This window comes from Cariama cristata, unplaced genomic scaffold, assembly GCF_000690535.1.
Source record: "Cariama cristata isolate BGI_N322 unplaced genomic scaffold, ASM69053v1 scaffold15230, whole genome shotgun sequence".
Classification (NCBI taxonomy): Eukaryota; Metazoa; Chordata; class Aves; order Cariamiformes; family Cariamidae; genus Cariama; species Cariama cristata.
In genome coordinates this window covers 30,594-48,876 of record NW_009593084.1, presented here as the reverse complement: position 1 = coordinate 48,876, position 18,283 = coordinate 30,594, and the positions used below count along the sequence as shown (strand labels likewise).

Below are 18,283 nucleotides of genomic sequence, written 5' to 3'. Positions count from 1 at the left end.
TAGGGAAAGAAAAAAAGAGACCTGTTCGTAATGTATTGGACTTCCCTAATTGTCACGGTTTGAAAAGTCGTCTTGCTAAAACGTAACTGCACTCTTGTTTCTGCGAGTGCTTTCAGTAACGCGGATGCCTTCAGTGACGCTCCTCAGTATTTTTATCATACCTCAGTGAGTTATGCAATAGCCATTAAACTGCTGAACTGGTGTTTATACGGTGCTTCACCAGTACAAGGGACAGCGATACGAAATATTTCATTTGAGGTGCTAATGTATCACTTGTGCGCTGATCTAGTTGGTGCTAAAAATGAGCGAGGTGAGCTAAGCAGAGCTAGCAACGAGTGCGGCAGCTTCCCCGCAGAATTACCGGCTGGGAGTTGCTGCCAACCTTTGTTACCGGTGCTGGACCAGTTGCAAGAACCAAAGGTGTGGACAGAGTTGTGTTGGATTTTGGTGTCGCTCAGCATTCAGCCTCTTCACAGCTGTTCAGGAGCAGGCTCCAGGGCTGCGTCTGCTCCTCTGTGTTGGAAATGCAGGGTGCAGTCCTGTATTTTGGTTTTGGGTTGGGTTTTTTTCACCCAGGAAAAATCCCCTTGACTCTACTAAGTCATCCTAACTTTGGTGGGTTGTCCTTACTCGATCTCCTGGGAGCGAGTGGGCTGTTGGGCAAATGGGCAGATGCATCCTGTGCTGCCTGCAGCATCTCCTCCCGGCTGCCCGTGGGGCTCGCAGCCCTCTGGTCTCCCGCAGATGAAGAGGCTGCAGAGCTGAGCCCCACTCGTTGCCACAAAGTGACTTGATTTTTTTCAGTCTTATTACCAAGGTGTCCTTTGGCACTGACCTAGGGGACCCTAGAGCTGTTTGAAGACTGAATTGTATCTATGGGGTCAACAGGGCTTCATGTCCCTCCTGCAAAATACTCCACATGTATGTCTACCTCGTGCTACTACTGTAGGTAGTAACGGCCAGCTTTTTTTTCTTTAGCGTGGTATCTCCTGGATTTGCTTTAGCTCTGTCATCAGTTGCAAACATCATTCTGTAGCTGTACATACTTCATCTGTTGGGATGGAGTGTCACTACCATATTTTTTTGGTCACTTTTGAAACAAGAGTATAGTATTAGCTGAAACTTTTCAGCAGTATGGATTTATGTATTTATGTAAAAGTGTATTTATTTTTCCAATATTGTTATTTAATTTTATATAAATATTGCATACATTTATGATGTTTAATGTTAATGTTGAACAGTGAAAATTAAAGACAAGTAGAGTGTAATCATAAAAGAATTTGTATAATGATTTCTTGAGTCTTTTGCTAAATTAAGATCATATACTTAGTTTTGGTAACTTTTACTAAATTTTCTGAAATGGTACTGCAATGTTCTATCTTTTGACTGGCTTTTCTTTTACTTTCTTTGTTCTCCGACAGAAACTGTCATTCTCAATAATTAAACAAACGTAGTTAGAAGTGTATGAATTATGAAGTTTGGATAACTAATTTCTTTCAAGCATCTCATTGGCTTAGCTTTACTCGAGTTTCAATGAAATTAGTATGATAAAATACATACAAATTAAAGCGGAGAGAGTCTGAAGAGTCCAACCCGCAGTCCTCAGGTGAAATTCCACTGGGATTTTATACAGTAAACAAGTGATTTTATCTGACTGGTTAAATCCAGGTCTTAAAGAGATAAATGAATAAACAGATTCTGTATGTAAATGGTAAATTTACAACAAGAAACTAGTGAAATGCCTTGTCATTATAATGTATATTCAAAGAGGACTAAGAGGAGGTGGCACTCTTATTTCCTTACTTATTTAAGAACATGTATTTAGACACTGCAGAATTGTATGTCATGTGATAGACCTGACCTTTTTATTAAAATAATGCTTTAGAAAACATGCAGAGACTGTCACCAGAATATAGAGAGTGTTTTTTCTCCTCTGAATGCCTTAGGGTACGAATGCAGATCTCCATACACGCTCTGAAATACTGAGGGGAAATCTCGCCATGTTCTCCAGAAAGAGGGAGATGCTCACAGAGAGTATTACCCATCACTTCACTTAAAACCCAAGGCTGAACCCACTTCTCTCGGAGCGGATCTGCTCCTTGCAATAATCTCTTTGAAATGTCAAGTTTACCATAATATCCAACTGTATCCTAATACAATTTATGAATAATGCTGAATTAACTTGTCATGGGCTTCTTGATCTTTCTGAGTTAGGAAATGAGCACAGATAAGGTAAAACAATTATATCTCACAGCACTCTGTCCTGGTTCAGTCAGGTGAGTCCTTTGGGCTTCGCAGCACTAGGACAGTAATCATTTGACTTTGACCTGTGGAAAATGGGTGGGTTGGTTTTCAGATTTGTTTTGGGTTTAATTTTGGTTTGGTTTTTTTACCCTAGAAAGTATTATAATTTTAAAAGTAATCTACTTTGTCAAGTACTTATCGCTCTTGGGTATCAAAAGTTCTAGCTGCTAATGCAGTGGTTATGTAGCTCTTAGTGCCTGCAAAATCGTGGTGTTTGCTTCCCAGCTCTTTATCGAATAGGCAGAAATGCTGGTATCGTAGTCTTTGAGGGCTTTTCAATGTAACAATGAAGAATCAGAAGATTAGCGTAAAATAACTTGAATGTTAGCTGACTAAGCTCTCTTACTGTCGATGTGAATTCAGGTTTGGGTTAGGACAACATTGCTGTATTCCTTTAGCTGGAAGCTGGTGGCATTGACGGCTTTGCAGGGCTCTTCAGCTGCACGCAGGGACGTAGGTAGCAGCGAAGAGGCTCTGGACTTGGTGGGAAGCGGGAGGATTGCTTGGCCAACATCTGTGTCAGGGAGCTGGCGCTCAGGAATTTTGATCTTAAAATTGGTAGCAGTGGAAAGTTCGGGTTATTTGTATTTATTTCTGTCAAAGCCCCAACACGTTTATAAAATGCCTTCCCCATGAAACTGGCTGAAAATAGGCTGTTCAACAGCAATATTCTCCATGTTGTTGTTCTGATAATATTATTAGCGGGCAGGATGTCAGCTCTTGCTAAGGCAGAAGTGATAACCAGAGGCAGATTTGGTTGCAAGTGTATATAACTCTGCTGTTCTCTTCCTCTCTTCTGCAGAAAATGAATTTGCTGTGACAGCAGCATTAGTGAGCTGCTGTATGTTTCTTTACATGTGTTTTGCAATAACAAAACCATCCTTGAAAATGAAGTGATAGGCACGCTGAACTCTCCAGTCACTCAGTGATTCACATTGCTTTTTCTGTCCTTCATTCATACGATGATGGTTTAGGCTCTGAGACTGCGACAGCAAGTCTGTGTTTCTCTGTAGTGCCCAGGTATCATCAGAAAACTAATAAAAACAATCCTGCCCTGAGAGCCTGTGGGGAAAGGACAAATGTTGCCGCAGCAGAGGAAGGCTGCACGTGTGGTTCCAACACCCATAACCCAGGCAGAGGGATGCACTGGATGGCTTGCATCCCATAGAAAAACAGGTAGAAATAGATGCCTTAGTGAAGATGTAATAAAGCTGATCCAGACCAGAATGAGAACTTGGTAGCCTATGGATATTCCCAGCCATCTGTCTGAAGCTGTCTCTGTCTCAGAGGTGTTTACTGTATGCTTAGGCTGGCCCACCAAGGCTGTTGTCCCTCTCGGGTTCCTGGCTGCCTCCCCTCTAGGACCACTCAGACCAGCTGACTCCAGGGACTGCCGGTTCGGTGTGCTGATGAAAGGCAAGAAGTTGTCTGCTTTGGTTCCCCAGTCAGAAAAAGGCCTTTGACAGTGCAGCCCTCTTTTTGCTTTTGTTTAAAAAAGAAAACCAGACCCATTTCAGCCCTTTCCTCTACTCCCTGTTGTGTGACACCGATCCAGTGCCCAGCTTCAGCCACCCTCTGAAACTGCACATCCCTGGGTCATGGCTGGGAATCCACCTATTTGCTGCCTCGTGCCCTTCTTGGAGCTCGTCCCAGAGGGTAAATGCAGTTGGGGTTTTTGTTTGAAGAGTTTCAGCCTGTTGCTCCTCTGAGGGAGCGGTGATGAATGTTCCTGCAGCTCTTTCCTCAACTCAGTGCCCACCATCCCTGCCAAGGCTCAGAGCCACAGCTGGTGGCTCCAAGCTGGTTACAGGTGGGTGAAGCCAGTGGTACCCAGCTGCCTGATAGAGGAACATAACTAACTTTCTCTCTTGCTACTCTAAAATCTCCAATTTTTATTCTCTCCATTTTTGTTGTTTGCCTGTCATCGCCGTCTTTCATTGCTACCTCCTTAAATAAGGAGAACTATATGTATAAAAGCATACACTTTTGCTATTGGTTCTGCTGTCTCCTGTTTGCTAGTGTTGATGCTCCGTGAGCAGGAAAACAACCATCGAAGCCCATCTGCTACACTGCAGGCGAGGGACCAGCCTGTGGCACTGTGTGCTTAACACTGAGCCTGCACTGAAGTGCTTTGCTGGATCCAGTCCTCGCAGGACTGATCTCCTGCAACTTAATGCTCAGCTGTTGCAATCCACACTCCTCCCTTGCAGTCACCCATTAGTCTTTGTACCCGTTGTGATCTGATCTGGTGGTTAAATCTAGTGTATTTTAGTCTGATGGAGAAGTATAAGGACTGGGCAGCAGTGTCCCCTCTAACCACCCTAATCTGGTGACCAAATGCTGGGGAAATACCAGGGTAATGAGCTGCAGAGAATGGCCAGTCTCATCTGCACTCCTTCGATAGCCTCTCCTATTGCTGCTGCCAGGACAGACATGAGCTGGACCAGTGGTTAGACTCAGGAAGGTTATTTTCTTGTATCCTGAAACTCTTCTCTTCCCCCCGCCCCCAGATGATGCATCTTTTCCCAAGTTCCTCAGTGTACCTTCCCACTCAGAGCACATAACTCCATCAGTATTCACTGATGTTTCTTACCATGTATAGTCCAACCCATGCTCCCATCCAAACTTGCTGTAAAATACTTGCCGCTCTCCTCCCAAAGAAGTACAGTGACTGTTTGGCTGCATTTGGTGTGCCTCTAAGGTTGCCTTTTTACACCTTCCCTCTTACACATTTTCGCAATGAGATGGTCATTTTCTAGGCCATGCACAGCTGGTCTGAACTTGAACAACAAGTGATGGGACTGCTGTTCAACGATGACTGACTTCAGTCTTCGTGTCATGGGTGGCCCGTCTGTGGCTGCTGACTTCATAAAGTCTGCAGACCTCCTGTACACGCACATATGCACACACTTACATACAGAGGAAAAATAAAGCAATAAACAAAAGGGCAATTGCTGGGAACATTTGTCTCCCAAAGCACTGGCTTTGAGTGCAGTGATTGAAATATGCATTAGACTGCAGGAGATGCGTTAGAGCAGTAACACGCTTTCAAGGATGAGCTGTGAAGTTCAGCATCTTCAAGCAGATCCCTGAGCGTTGGGAAGTCTGTGTGTGTTTTTGCCCATATTTCACATTCACACTGTATACCTCAACCTGCAATAATTGCTGTTGCTCATATCCTAGGGATTTTAGCCTTTAGAAAGAATAGATGTGTAATGATGAGGGACACTAAGCACAAAGACATTTACTGTGTTTCTAACTTTCCTGGTGACCGATTCGTGCAGTCATTAAGCAGAAATGATGTAGTCAGTCTTGTTCCAAAGGCACTTAATGCTCTTCTCGTGTTTTAATTTTTACTAGCTCACAGGGGAGGCGAGTGAGTCAGCAGCATGGATGAAAATCTATCTGATGCCCAAGACTGTATGCAGGCTGACAGTATTTGATCCCTAGTGCATTAAGCCAAGATTTTTCTTTATAAAACCAGGGAGCAAGAAGCTGCCCAGTGCTCTTACAGATCCCTGGTGTGATGCACACCTGTGAAACAGGGCTGACTTTCCTTGGAGCACTCTTTACTTTGTTTCACTCCATCCGACATGGAGAAATCCTATCCTTGAATGGGACTTCTAAATGGCATTATAATACAACTGTTCACTAAAAATACGAAGTGTCCATTAGCCTAGGCTGCTTGCTGCTTCAATTGCCTCTCCCTTAGAAGTACCACAGCATGGATAATAGGCTTCATCAGTGCCTTCCACGTCCCTTTATACCGGCATCCTTGGGTAGCTCACACGTCTCCTCCTAATTTGAGGAAATGCCATCAAACGTCCCCCTCTGTGGAGAGACCTGCAGTGGATATTTGGGGGCTTTTGCTTGTTTGTTGTTAAAGTTAAATAGCGTGGAGCAGCGCAGGGACACAGCTTTTAAGGCAGCTTTGTGTGTTCACAGCACTGCTGATTTCTGTACCTGGTGAAGTCTTTGTATGGGATGTAACAGCAAGGTGGGTGAAGGAGGGAAAGAAGGTGCTACCTACTAGGTGGACACCGTAGAAGAGGAGGTGCATGACTTCTCCCGCTGCTGCAGTTACCTGCTTTTCTCCCATGTATCTTGTGAGGTTTCCCAGCTCAGGGAAATTATTGTATTGACTTCAGTGCTCAGGGCCTTAAATCTTGCAGGAGTTAAAGAGCCCAAGAGCAGCCTTTCCTCTGGACAATCTTTGCTGTTGGAGGAACGGGCTCCAGACACACCAGCTTCTTCCCTCTGCTGCAGCAACAGATGAAGTTGGAGCCTTTTCTTTGAGAAGTTTTCCTTTTTTTTTTCCTTTTTTTTAACCTGTTATGAGACATCATCTGAGGTCATTCGCAAGTCTCTGCGGCTTGGTTTGGCAGCAGGAAGGTGAAGGTTTAGTGGATTGTTTTATTTCTCCCTTTTGCAAACAATGACTTGGGAAATTCTGTGCCTCTGCTACAAAGCTGAGAGCAGAGCAGCTGGAGGATGGAGACTCCACGTGTGCTGTAGAGCCAGGGCGAGAGCCAGCATGGATGTTCCCTCTTGCCCGTGCTCGGGGCAAGGAGTGCTCCTTGGGGACACGGGGACAAAGCCTGCTCTAGTGCACACCAAGGGCTGCCCTCCGGCTACAGGAGGGCTCCTCGGGACGTTTCCACAGGGGTTCTGGGCAATGCACACAAATATACTTGGACTACTCACTCCAAAATCCCTAAGATTAATGACTTTTTTTTTTTTCAATCCTCCCATTTCTCTGGGGAGTCAGCACAGATTAAGCATTTCTAAAGCCTCTTTCAAACGGCAGTGCAATGGTTTGGTGTGTTTTGCTCAGGTCTCTGGTCCAGTTCCCCTCCCTTGAATGTAGAGACCACTCTTCCCTTTTAAATGTACAAAAATCAGATATATTTTCTGGCCTCGTACCAGCTAAAATCACCATGACCACGTGCTGTCGGCAGCTGTGTGTGTTAAGGTATGGTTCCCTCTTACAGTTTGGAGGAAAGGAAAGCCCAGCTGGGTGAATCCTGCCTTGCACACCCTGTTCCCACCCCACAGGCATGGACTTCTCACCATGCCGATGCAGCCGGGTGTAAGACAGTGCTAAGACAGATCAGTGGAAGGAACAGGGTTTCAAAGCAGCAACAAATATTTCCTAAACGTCTCCTAAAGTACTGCAGGCACTGGAGAAACCATAGCATGGAGCCTGCACCCTTGTTTTAAGCCTATTGCTTGTCTCACTGAAGCCGAGGGAGTTACCTGCTAAAATAACTTGTTGTTTTGAAACTAATTAAGTTTGTTTGGATGCTACAGGGCCTCTGTTGCTGAATAGCACACAAAGGCTCAGGCATTTTAAGACTTGTAGTAAAGGTTCAGCCGGCAAGGAGTGACCCAGGCTTTCCCTGGTGATGTGTCTGCTGATGTCCTTTGTGCTCAAGAGACTTCAGAGGTACAGAAGTCACAGGGCTGTGATTTCAGCATCTCATGGCAGCAGTGGAAGTTATAGTAAGAGCTGATGTAGAATAATAGGATGTTGAAATGTAGCTATGAGGGTGCATGCTTGGGCTCTGCTCGTAGTGGGAGAAGTTTGCTGACATCCAGGAGCGCAACCCCTCACGGAAAGGGGGTGTAAAGCATTATAGGACTCTGTTGTTTTTCTACATTATTTCATCCAGCACTTGTTTCAGCTCAGATTGTTGGAAAGGATGAACAAGGGCTTACTTTCCATATAATCCTTAATGTGTGGAAATCTAAACCTACAAGGATTGATTTTAATTTCCTCTAAAAAGTTGCTCCTGGCAGAATCTGATAAAGCCGTTTTTAGTCTAATTCTTCCCAGCCCTGCCCTTGGTGAGCTATCAGAGCATACCTATCTTTGGGAATTCATTTGGTGATCACTGCATCTTGCATTCATTATCTCAAATACCTCCCAAATCATCGGCTGACGCATGAGGGAGGCTGGAAAAGTGGTCTGACAGCATTTTCTGAAACTTTTCACTTTTGGGGGAGAATATCCCCAGTGGTTTGCTAGTGGTTTGCTTTTCTGCCCCATGTTGAGCTGTCCCTTCAATGCACAAAGTTAAGGAGAAGCAGAGCCGCTCCATTTCTTCTTGAGTGCTCTGTGCTGCCTCTTTCTTTTCACCAAGATTTGCTCATTTGCACCCAGAGTTGTTGAGTCCTTTTGGTGCCAGACCTACCTCTTTCCCAGCCCTCAGCCTGGCAGTGGCAGGGTTGCAGTACGAGCTCCCAGTGCCGAAAAGCAGGGCACAGTCTCCCACAGGAGGGTCAGAACCTGGGCCCAACAAGCCAGAAATTTTGTTCAAATTTTTAAGAGCTTTTAGGGTACATATTCTTTTTTTTTTCCTGCTACCAGCCCAGTGAATCAAGTAGCAGCCTTTCTATTTTAGAGAGGTCTTAATGAACAAGATGTACCCTCATCTTCCAAAATACCAGAATAGGAAATGCAGCAAGGGTTAGTTTAAAGCAATTTGCATGTACTTGGTGAAACAGAATGATCTTCCTCATTCCTGAGCTCTGAAACAGAAAACAAATTTTTGTGGAAACAAAAGCACAAGCTTGCTGCTGCGCTGGAGCAGAGCGATGTATTGCAGGAGATATTTAGCATCGTGTTCTGACCTTTCTGGAAACAGTTGATAGGGAAATATTTTTGTCATATTTATTTAAACTTTTCTTTCCTTGCATTTATTTCAACTAGGCAGCGTATTTATTTGAAAAAATCAGTAGCATGCCAATCCCTAGTCTTGGCATGTTAGCACAACTAATCATGCAATAAACATAAAACCCTTAAATCTGTGCTCAAATGCTTTGATCCTAATGCTCTTAGGAAAGTGCTTTTGTTCTTATTCTCCATGTAAAGCATCAGGTGTGACTGTGGTCGTTTTAGGAGATAATGAAGATAATAACAAGAGGAAGGTTTACTAGAGTCTTTAGTGTAATGGCTATAGCTGATTTTTTGTAATGGTATTTCTCCATTATTTTATGTGCCACAATCATCTTGGGTTTTTTTAAGAAACAATACAATGTGGTGTTTTCACACCATCCTCCATGCCTGGCTATCCTCCCGGCTTCACCCAGGGGTGCTATCTTCTGCTGTGCCTCAGTCACAGGCTGGAAACAGCATTTCAGAACAAGACTTTCCTGCACTTGAGCGGAGACAGAGGCGAGTTGACCACGGGCATGCCCAAGTGCACGTGATCCTTGACTCTAGGAAACTGGTTAGTGAAAAAAAGTCAGTACAGTACCTTGGCTACACATTCAGGGCTGGATCCAGAGGCAATTAAACCCAGCAGAAGTCTTTCTGTTGACTGCAAAGAACCTTGGGTGAGGCTGCTATTCTACAGAGAGATATCTGTCCATCCCCACTACTTGGAAGTATTTTCTATGCAGGGAGGGGGATAGGAAAGAAATCAAGAAAAAGAGAAACATGAAAGGGGCGGTTTTGTCTGTGCTATCCAAATGTTTTAAAGAAGGCAAGGTCAAAGCTTACCTTGCCATGGCACTGTTATTGATACATACTATAAGCGGGCAGCAGCACTTGCAGTGATGAAGACTCCTGCTAATGAAATGCGAAGTTTCTAGGGTCCAAAATAAATGATGAGGCTGATGGCAGTAGCTAGGTGTATTGCTCCCCTAAGTCATATGGCATTGAGATGAAGCCCGCTATTAAATTATTCTCTGCATGTGGCTCGCATATGCTTAAAATCTATGTGCTAAACGAAAGTTGGAAATACCTGACACGAATTAGAAGGCGGTTATGAAGTAGACCCTTTGCAAAGGAATTATCAGTCTCTGATACTTGGTTACATTAGATTATTCAACCTCTCTTTTCTGTCAGTGCAAATGAGATCATAACTCACATGTGCATGAAAGCAAACGGGTGGTTTAGATCAAAAAATGCGCTGCTGCCTAGCATTGATTTATATTAAAGACAGACATAGAAATGATTAATTCCAGCATCTTGGGAATTACATTTAAGCATTAACAAAATTAGGCAAATTATGCCTCAGCCGCTGAGTGCACCAGGGTACTCATGCAGTCTTGGTTTTGATCATGGAATTGTGAGATAAACGTCAGAATCAGGCTCCATGCCAAAGTTAAGCAATTTGTAGAAGGGGAATAATAATTTTGGAAATGACTAGCACCATATTATTTGTGAGATCAAATATTTATCAACCAACTTCAGATCCCCAGAAACGTGCTTGCGTTGTTGCACAATGTGGTTATTCTTCCTTTAGAATAAGTAGTGGATCCAATGTATTTTTTAAATTAGAGAAAAGATGCTCAAGGCTGTACTGGCTTGGGGTGTGGGGCAACAGAGAGTCCTGATCAAGTCTATGAATTTACTCTTTAGCTTTGGCTGTCACAGTAAAGTGACATCAACCCACATGGAGAGCACTTACTGAGGAGCACTTGAATTTTTGCTAAAGGATCAGTGTTGTTGTTTAGTCCAAAGATAGTAAATAGAAGAAGGTGTTAGAAGTTTACAGCTGGGTTTGGTAGGATTTGACATTTCCTTCTTGCTGACCTTCATTGCCTGAGGAGAGATGTAGAGAGAATGAAAAAATGAACTTCTGTTGAAATTTGAAGGCTTATAAAAATAGGATAACATTAACTCGATCCTTTTTCTGTTGATACTAAAGAAAAAAAGTGAAGTTTATGAATCTGGGTAACTTGTGAGAGTCTTATTTTAGCAGGAGGGACAGCATTTCCTCTGTTCCTCAGTGCAAGGTTGCATGTTGCTCATTGGGGTTTTTTGACCTGTCTTGAAATTGGATCTGGGCTCAGGAAAACTCAGAGGCGGCCATTCTCGTCTGGCTTCCCCACCTCTCATGAAGGAGTATCATTAATGGCCCTTACACCCTACTGATCGCAAGGGATGTCAGCTACCTTTTGTCAATTTGTAACGTTTTTGCAGCAGGAAAACAGCCTTTTTCAATGCATTGCTTATACAAGCTTTTAAGCAGCAATGTCCCATCTTAGGAGTTGCATCAATTTCTCTCCACATTGGTCTGAACTTTTCCAATGCAGAGCAAGTTACTGCTCTCTCGCTGATTCTTTGTGTACCTCTTAACACAATAGGGGCTGAATGAGTTGGAAGTAGGGCTGTAATTTAAAATAAATGTAGCTGTCAATGTATATGCCAATTTCTATTCTAATGGCTCTTCCAGAGCTACTACATATGTAAATTGTAGATTTTTAGGTTTCAAATGTATTCATAGGCTGGGAAGAGCTTGGGCTGTACTTTATTTCTTAGGAACTATACTGATGGAGTGGCTCCAAAACGAAGGTAGAAGCCCCATCTCTGCATGTTTGCTCTGTTCTGAAAGGAAAACAGAACATTTTGTATTGAAAGATGGTTGAAACAGTGTGTTTGTGCTCAAGGATTAAACCAGGATGCTTATGACATAGCATGTAATGACTGGCATAACATGTAACGAAGAAATTGAAGCTGAGTCTCTGGGTGCATCATGCTGAGTAAGAGGCTTGTTCTACACGAAACTGTCATATTAAATTCTTGTCGTGATTCCAGACCCCTTTGATTCCTAAATCTTTTGGAGGAGACTAATCTGAAATCAAAGTGAAGTTGCTTGGGGTTTGCATGCCAGAAGTGGTCACATTTGAAAAAGTTCAGTGAACCTGCAGAGGGAGGTTGAAATTAGTTGCTTCGCTACAAAGCTTACAGCTAACATACCTGCTGATTTGCTTTTTGCTTTGATTCTTCAGGCTCTGCCTTCTTGCCACCTTTTGAGTTGTATTCAAAATGCATAATTCTTAAGGATGAGCATGTCCTGGTTTCAGTCTGTTTAGTGGAAAAAAAAAAAAAAAAAGGTAAAGCAGTCTACACTGGTAAAACAAACATGAGCTTTAATACCAAGGACACGGAAAGACTACATTTTTCTCTTTTGCCTTGTCCTTTGTGCAGTTATTTCCCTCTGTGAAGGTGTATATCGCACTTTACTCTCCTGATTTACTAACATTTGACCTCCCTTTGTACCAAGGTAAATGGAAATGGTTCCTTTCAAGTTCTTCTAGTGTAGATACTGAGGGCTCCTGCCTTGATCCCTGTAAGATGACTCTGCTCCTTTGAAACCACTGGAGCAATGCCAGGAATCCAGCCTGTTATCCCTGCTGAATGTCAGCTGCTTTCTCTATTTTGATATTGGCACTTTGGGGAGCTTCGACCAAGAATATCGTGCAATATTAAGTGCAAATGGGAGCAGTTAAATTCTGCCCTTCCGTATCCCCCTCAAGCTTTGTGTAGAGTGCCGGGGACCTGGGGATATGCTGTTTGGTCCAGTTAAAAGAAAATGCCCTAAGTAGCCATGGCCCGCGTATAACCGTGTAGATGGCCCTGCGTGAAAGCTGATCAATTGTTACTTTATATTTACAGTGTTCTGTCTCCTGTGGAAGGGGCCAAAAGCACCGCAATGTGTACTGTTTGTCAAAGGAAGGGAGGCATGTAGAAGAAGATTATTGCAAGCACCTTGCTAAGCCCAACGTGCAAAAGAAATGCAGAGGGGGCAGATGTCCGAAGTGGAAAGCAGGAGATTGGGGGCAGGTGAGATGTGTTGTATGCCCTTTTGCACCCTTTGATATTCTTTCTCCATCAAATTGGTTAGAAGCTGGTTTTCCCATCGCTTCTGTCCTCTTGAATTTTTCAAGGGTAAAAGTTTTGGGCCAGATCCTCAGGTGGTGTAAAACAGTGTAGCTTCATGGACAACAGTGGAGCAGCACTGATTTGTACCAGCTGAAAACATGGCAACTTGCTTTTAGTGTCTATCTGAAAGCAAATTCCTTGTCGTATATTTTAAGTTTCTGCTAGAAAAGGCATTAGTATATAATATTAAAGAGAATCTACTATTTATTTGTGGGTTTAATATTGTTATTATTTAAATATGTCACATCCTAAGCAAAATCTTCCTTAGGTTTGAGAAATCTGAAACTAATTTTATTATCAGCTTCCTGGGAAAGCCTAATCAGAGCTGTTCATTAAAAATGCTTTTCACCACCTTTTGTTTCTTAACAAGCTCATCACTTGATTTTGCTTCATTAAAAAGTCAGACAGCGATGCATAGAGCAGAGGCTGCTGGAAATGTGAAAGTGCTTAGAGTTACTAAGCATCTTGTTTGCTGAAAGCATACCTTGAATCCTTGTTTTCCTGAAAATAATGTCTTTGTCATCACCTTGAATCTGCTGCATCACATTTTTATCTCTGAACCTGGCTTTTCGGTCTACCTCATTAGCGTGCTAATCAGCAGAATTATTGAAAATCCCAGACTAAATGAACTGTTAACTTGTAAAACATCATGCTCTCTTGCGATCTGTCTTCCAAATTAAGGTACAAAACACCAATTCTCACTGTATGCAAGTTCCCTGAAAGATAAACCATTAACATTCCTACAGGCACACATGCAAATGTTAGGACTAGGACAGCATGCTGTTGTTTAATGTCGACTATTAAAAAAGACAATAAACCCCTTGATGTTCTATGATTGTTTTCAGACTTGTATTTTTTTTTTAATGCTTATGTTTGAATTCATAGGATAGGAATATTTGCCATTACACATGTAAAGGGCTAAGTGTGTGTTTACCGTGGAGGTTCAGTTACTGAGGTCTGGGTCCTTTACCCAAGGTATGGCTAGGAGCACCCAGGTCGACCTGCGTAGCCTTGTGAAATGCACAGTACTACTCCTATATTGGAAATTAAGGCAATATTATTACATTTATTACCTGCAGGACTGAAACCTCAATTTTATACAGGAAGCTAGACTGAAAAGAAACGCAATGGCATTATAGTCTTGTCATATCAGATTTGCACCTTATTTAAAGCGACTGCCCCTGAAAGCAATTTCTTTACAGCTAATAATTGTAAACATAATAATGTAACAGTCTGTCGATTGCGTTAAAATACACTAATGTTAATTGATAAAAGTAAGTTTTTTTAAATTTCCCAACATTCCACTGCATGATCGGAGTTAATTTTATGCAAGTGGAGAAAGAAACCCAAGTTAACAGGAGGATGAGGTGATTTATGGCTTGAGGTAATCTCTTGTGACTATGCAATTAAGGAATATTTGTATGCTAATGATAAGGCTAAGAATAGGCAGCATATTTCCAGGGGTAGCTCCTCAGCCCAGATCCCTGGTGCTGTATGTGCCAGCTGGCATCTTGCTTGGGGAAAAAATAAAGAGGTAGAAACACTCATTCTGCAATATCAAACTGGGCTTTTTAAAGCTACATGAAATGCTCTGACATGGCTTCCTTGCGTCCTGATCCTCACTCGTGCTGGCAGCATTTCTTTGCCTGCCACAGATGAAGAGTTGGGGCTGTCAGAAGTTGGGAGCCCTGGCCATAGCTGTCCCTGCGAGAGGCGTGCAGGGCTTTGCACGGCTTTGCAAAGGATTTAATGACTTAGAGCCGAGGTGGATTTTGGTGCTGATCTTCTCATTAAAACTATGAAACAGGCAGGGCTTTGACACTCGGAATACTCAGTAGATCAGGATCTTCGTGTCGCCTTCCCCATCACCGGTGCCACTGTTGCAAATAGGAGCCATGATCAGTTTGCACTTAGATACTATCAGAAAAAGCTTTCTGGGGGTCTCATTGCCTCTGAAAGATAATCCCAAAGCTGAGCTGCTGTGAGCTGGCCGTCTTTTGTCCTGGGTAACCTGTCTGTGTGAGAAACAAGGCAAGGTTTTCCCATAAAAGTGCATCATCCTTGTTGCCATGTATGCACAGGACCTGCTGCATGTGCCTTTAGGGCTTGTTTGTTTGTTTGTTCTCCTTTTGGGAAAAGGAATTATTCAAAAAATCAGGATTAAAAAATACAGAAATGGTTAAAAATGAATCCCAGTTGGCAGCTGGCTAAGCTGGTGCTGCGCTCCCAGGTTTTTTTCTCTCTGGATGTTTTGTATTCAGAGGCTGGGTAATTCTTTTCTAGGTTGTTATGAATCCACTTTCCTGCAGCAAAGCTTTTTTAATATATCCATAATAATCAGAAGGGAAGAAAAACGGCTTTTCCTCTAAGTTTTAAATGTGCTTGTGGCTGCACTGAAATGTCAGATTTAATGTGTTTGCATCTCCTAAATGGTATCAATTATGGCCATTTACCTTTCACTTAGCAAAAATACCAATATTTATTCTACTGTCTGGTATTTACATATTACAGCTACAGGCTGAAATCCAACTCTGTCTAAAAAGACAGGTAGAGCATCAGGTAGAGCTGCTCCATAACTGAGCTGGCACTCGGCAGTTTGGCGATTGACTTTCTCAATGGAGAAAGGAACACTCCTGGGAAAACGTATAGACTCCATTGAAAGGACAAACAGGCTGTCTCGCTCATGGCATCCTATAGGAGAACATATAAGTACAGCAAAAGTTGGCTGTCCCAAACTGAGTATCTTCTGGCAGTGTCAGCCAGCTGTACTTCCCCAAGGTAGACACAGGTTGACTGACCAGTGCTCTGAATTAAAATAGCCACGATGAAAATGGTGCTAAAACCCACCTTTTCTTACCTCTGTAATAGAGCGTAATGGTGTTATTTTGAAGCCAGCCATAAATCCAGACGGAACCATGACAATCCCTATGCTGCAGCATGGGCTGCAGGAAGAATAACCCCGCAGAAGGAGATGCCTCGTTTCGCTGGCAAAACTCCCGTGGCCCCAACTCACCAACTTTTGCCCAACCAAGCCGGGTGCAGCCGTTGCCCCCTCCTCAGCAGGGCTCCGTGCTCCGGCAGCAGCCGTAGCCTGGTGTGGCCGGGTCAGCCCCACCGCAGCCCCCCTGCGGCCCCAGGCCTGGGCTCATCTCAGCTTCGTCTTCTCGGGCCGGGGCTGCACTGGTGTTTCTTTCTCCCGTGCTGTGGCTGGATGGCATTGTGGCTGCCTTGGGTGTCTTGCCACCAAGTGAACTTAGAAAGCTCATTCAGCTAGGAAAAGCCTCCCCTATATAAATTTTTGCAATTAGCCCAAGGAAAACCTCTTTGCTTGCTTGCTGACTTGCAGGAGGGGGGTTCAGATCTCTTCCAAGGGATGATCTGGGTCGTGGCAGCCCTGGCCTGGGGTCCTGGGGGGGCTCGCTCCCCCACTGCAATCCACCCACTGATTTGTTCAGGGTGCAGTGTTTATTCTCGTGGGCTTACATGGGGGCAAAGTTTAACATAATGAAATGAGTCAACAGCTTTGCCCAGTGCTTTGCTTTGCCTGGCACAGCCAGGGGCCAACCTCCCTCTCCCCAGACCTGCTCTGCCTGGGTGTCACAGACAGCACAGCCCCCCGTGAAAGAGCCACGGCATGACTTGCACTCCTTTATCATAACATACCCAGGCATGTGCTTTTTAGATGGGTGATAAATGCAAACCAAAAGGCATTATAGAGCATGGTATGCATCCTGGTGTATATGTTTCTCCAAGTTTGTGGCCATTATTCAGTTTAACTGTCCCCTATGGAATGCGTAGGACAAACAGCGCCGTTAATCACAGGGAGGCAGCACAGCATATGGGAAGCGTTTGCATCACCAGTGACCGAAATCTCACTGCTACTTTTAAAAGTTACACAAAAAAAAACCCCAAACTCCCACCCTCTTCGAAATATCTGAAGCCAGGCGAATATTCACAGTCAGCTTTTCTTTGGTCCTCTTGGCTTTATGGGGCATTTGGATAGTAAAGCAAACAGAGCATTATGGAGGAATACTCTGCAGAAGAGAGAATTGCTTCCCCATTAGGCGCCACTTAATTCCCTGCCTTAAGAAGGCTCGCCTTTATGGGTATTGCAATAACAGGCTGTAAACTTGTTTTCTTAGTTCCTGGTGTATTAATAAGGTTGCTTACATTAATTGTTAATTCAGCAAATTGCTAATCGTAATAGCTGTGTTTTAAATGCATACCTTTGATTTTGTCATGCTTTCTTCTATAAATGCGAATTCTATTTATTTCAAATCTGTATGGTATACTTTAAGCTTTAGCCAGGAAGAATCCATACCAGAGGGACATTAAGTACTGCTAAACATATTACAGCGTGCAGTCACAACACTAAGAAATGTTGCGTGAAAGAAAAAACAAGCTGTTGAAAGTGTTGTAGTGTAGACAATAATTTGAAGAAGTCTGAGAAACAGAGAAATTCAAGCTTTTCTTTCTGTGGCTAGAAGTGGGGAGAAACGTGCCCACAGTGTAATGAAGGAAGTGTGAAATGCAGTTAATTTAAAAAAGACATTTATTTTCACAAACTAACAGTATGCCCTGGCTTACGTGCATGTGCATGTTTAGATGCATGCTGAAAGAAATCCCAGCTGTATCATACCTTTACCTTTCTACTGCTACAGACTTTCTTCTATATAATTCAAGTTTGCTTTTCATTAAAGTCCACTCCGTTTGTGGCAGTTGATATATTTTGAACTATTACTTTTTTGAGCCAAGTGCCTGAGAAGTAACACGCATAGCCTCGCTACCTCTGGCACATTGAGATGGTTTAGCAGTGCCGCTATCTCCAGAGGTTTTTGCAATAAAAATCCTGCTCGGGAAATCCTGACCTCACTGAAGCCAATGGCAAAAATTCCCGCTGGCTTCAGCAAAACAGGGATTTCATCCTGTCTGCTCTGCCCTTGCAAAACTTTTCCCTCGTGCAATGAAAAACCTCACCTGGAAGTTTAAACGCCGGCGTTAGAGCATTGCTATCGCTGCTGTTGAGCCCAGAGCAGAGGGCAAACCCCGGGAACTTACCGTGATGGCTGTGTCGGGGACCACCACTCACCTTTTGTCCCTTCCTCCAGTGCTCAGTGTCCTGTGGCCGGGGTGTCCAGCGCCGTACCGTACACTGCCAGAGCGGCACCTCGAAGGCAGCCGAGGAGGCAGAGTGTGACCTGGCCAGCCGGCCCCCTCCGCAGCGGGACTGCCACCTCCCCGAGTGCCCCACGCACCACTGGGCAGCTGGCGAATGGCAGGCGGTCAGCGGGGGCACCCCCTTCG

The 18,283-nt window shown here is 43.7% G+C and overlaps 1 protein-coding gene across 1 annotated transcript in view; it reads left to right on the top strand.

The window, feature by feature from the left end:
- ADAMTS9 (ADAM metallopeptidase with thrombospondin type 1 motif, 9) overlaps nucleotides 1-18,283 on the top strand; it is a gene marked incomplete at its 5' end in the record, with an annotated part of 81,696 nt that overhangs the window by 46,376 nt on the left and 17,037 nt on the right. The window contains 2 exons of the mRNA XM_009708926.1: nucleotides 12,713-12,880; nucleotides 18,088-18,261. Of these exons, the coding sequence (XP_009707228.1) occupies nucleotides 12,713-12,880; nucleotides 18,088-18,261 (342 nt within the window). The remainder of the gene's footprint in view (nucleotides 1-12,712; nucleotides 12,881-18,087; nucleotides 18,262-18,283) is intronic.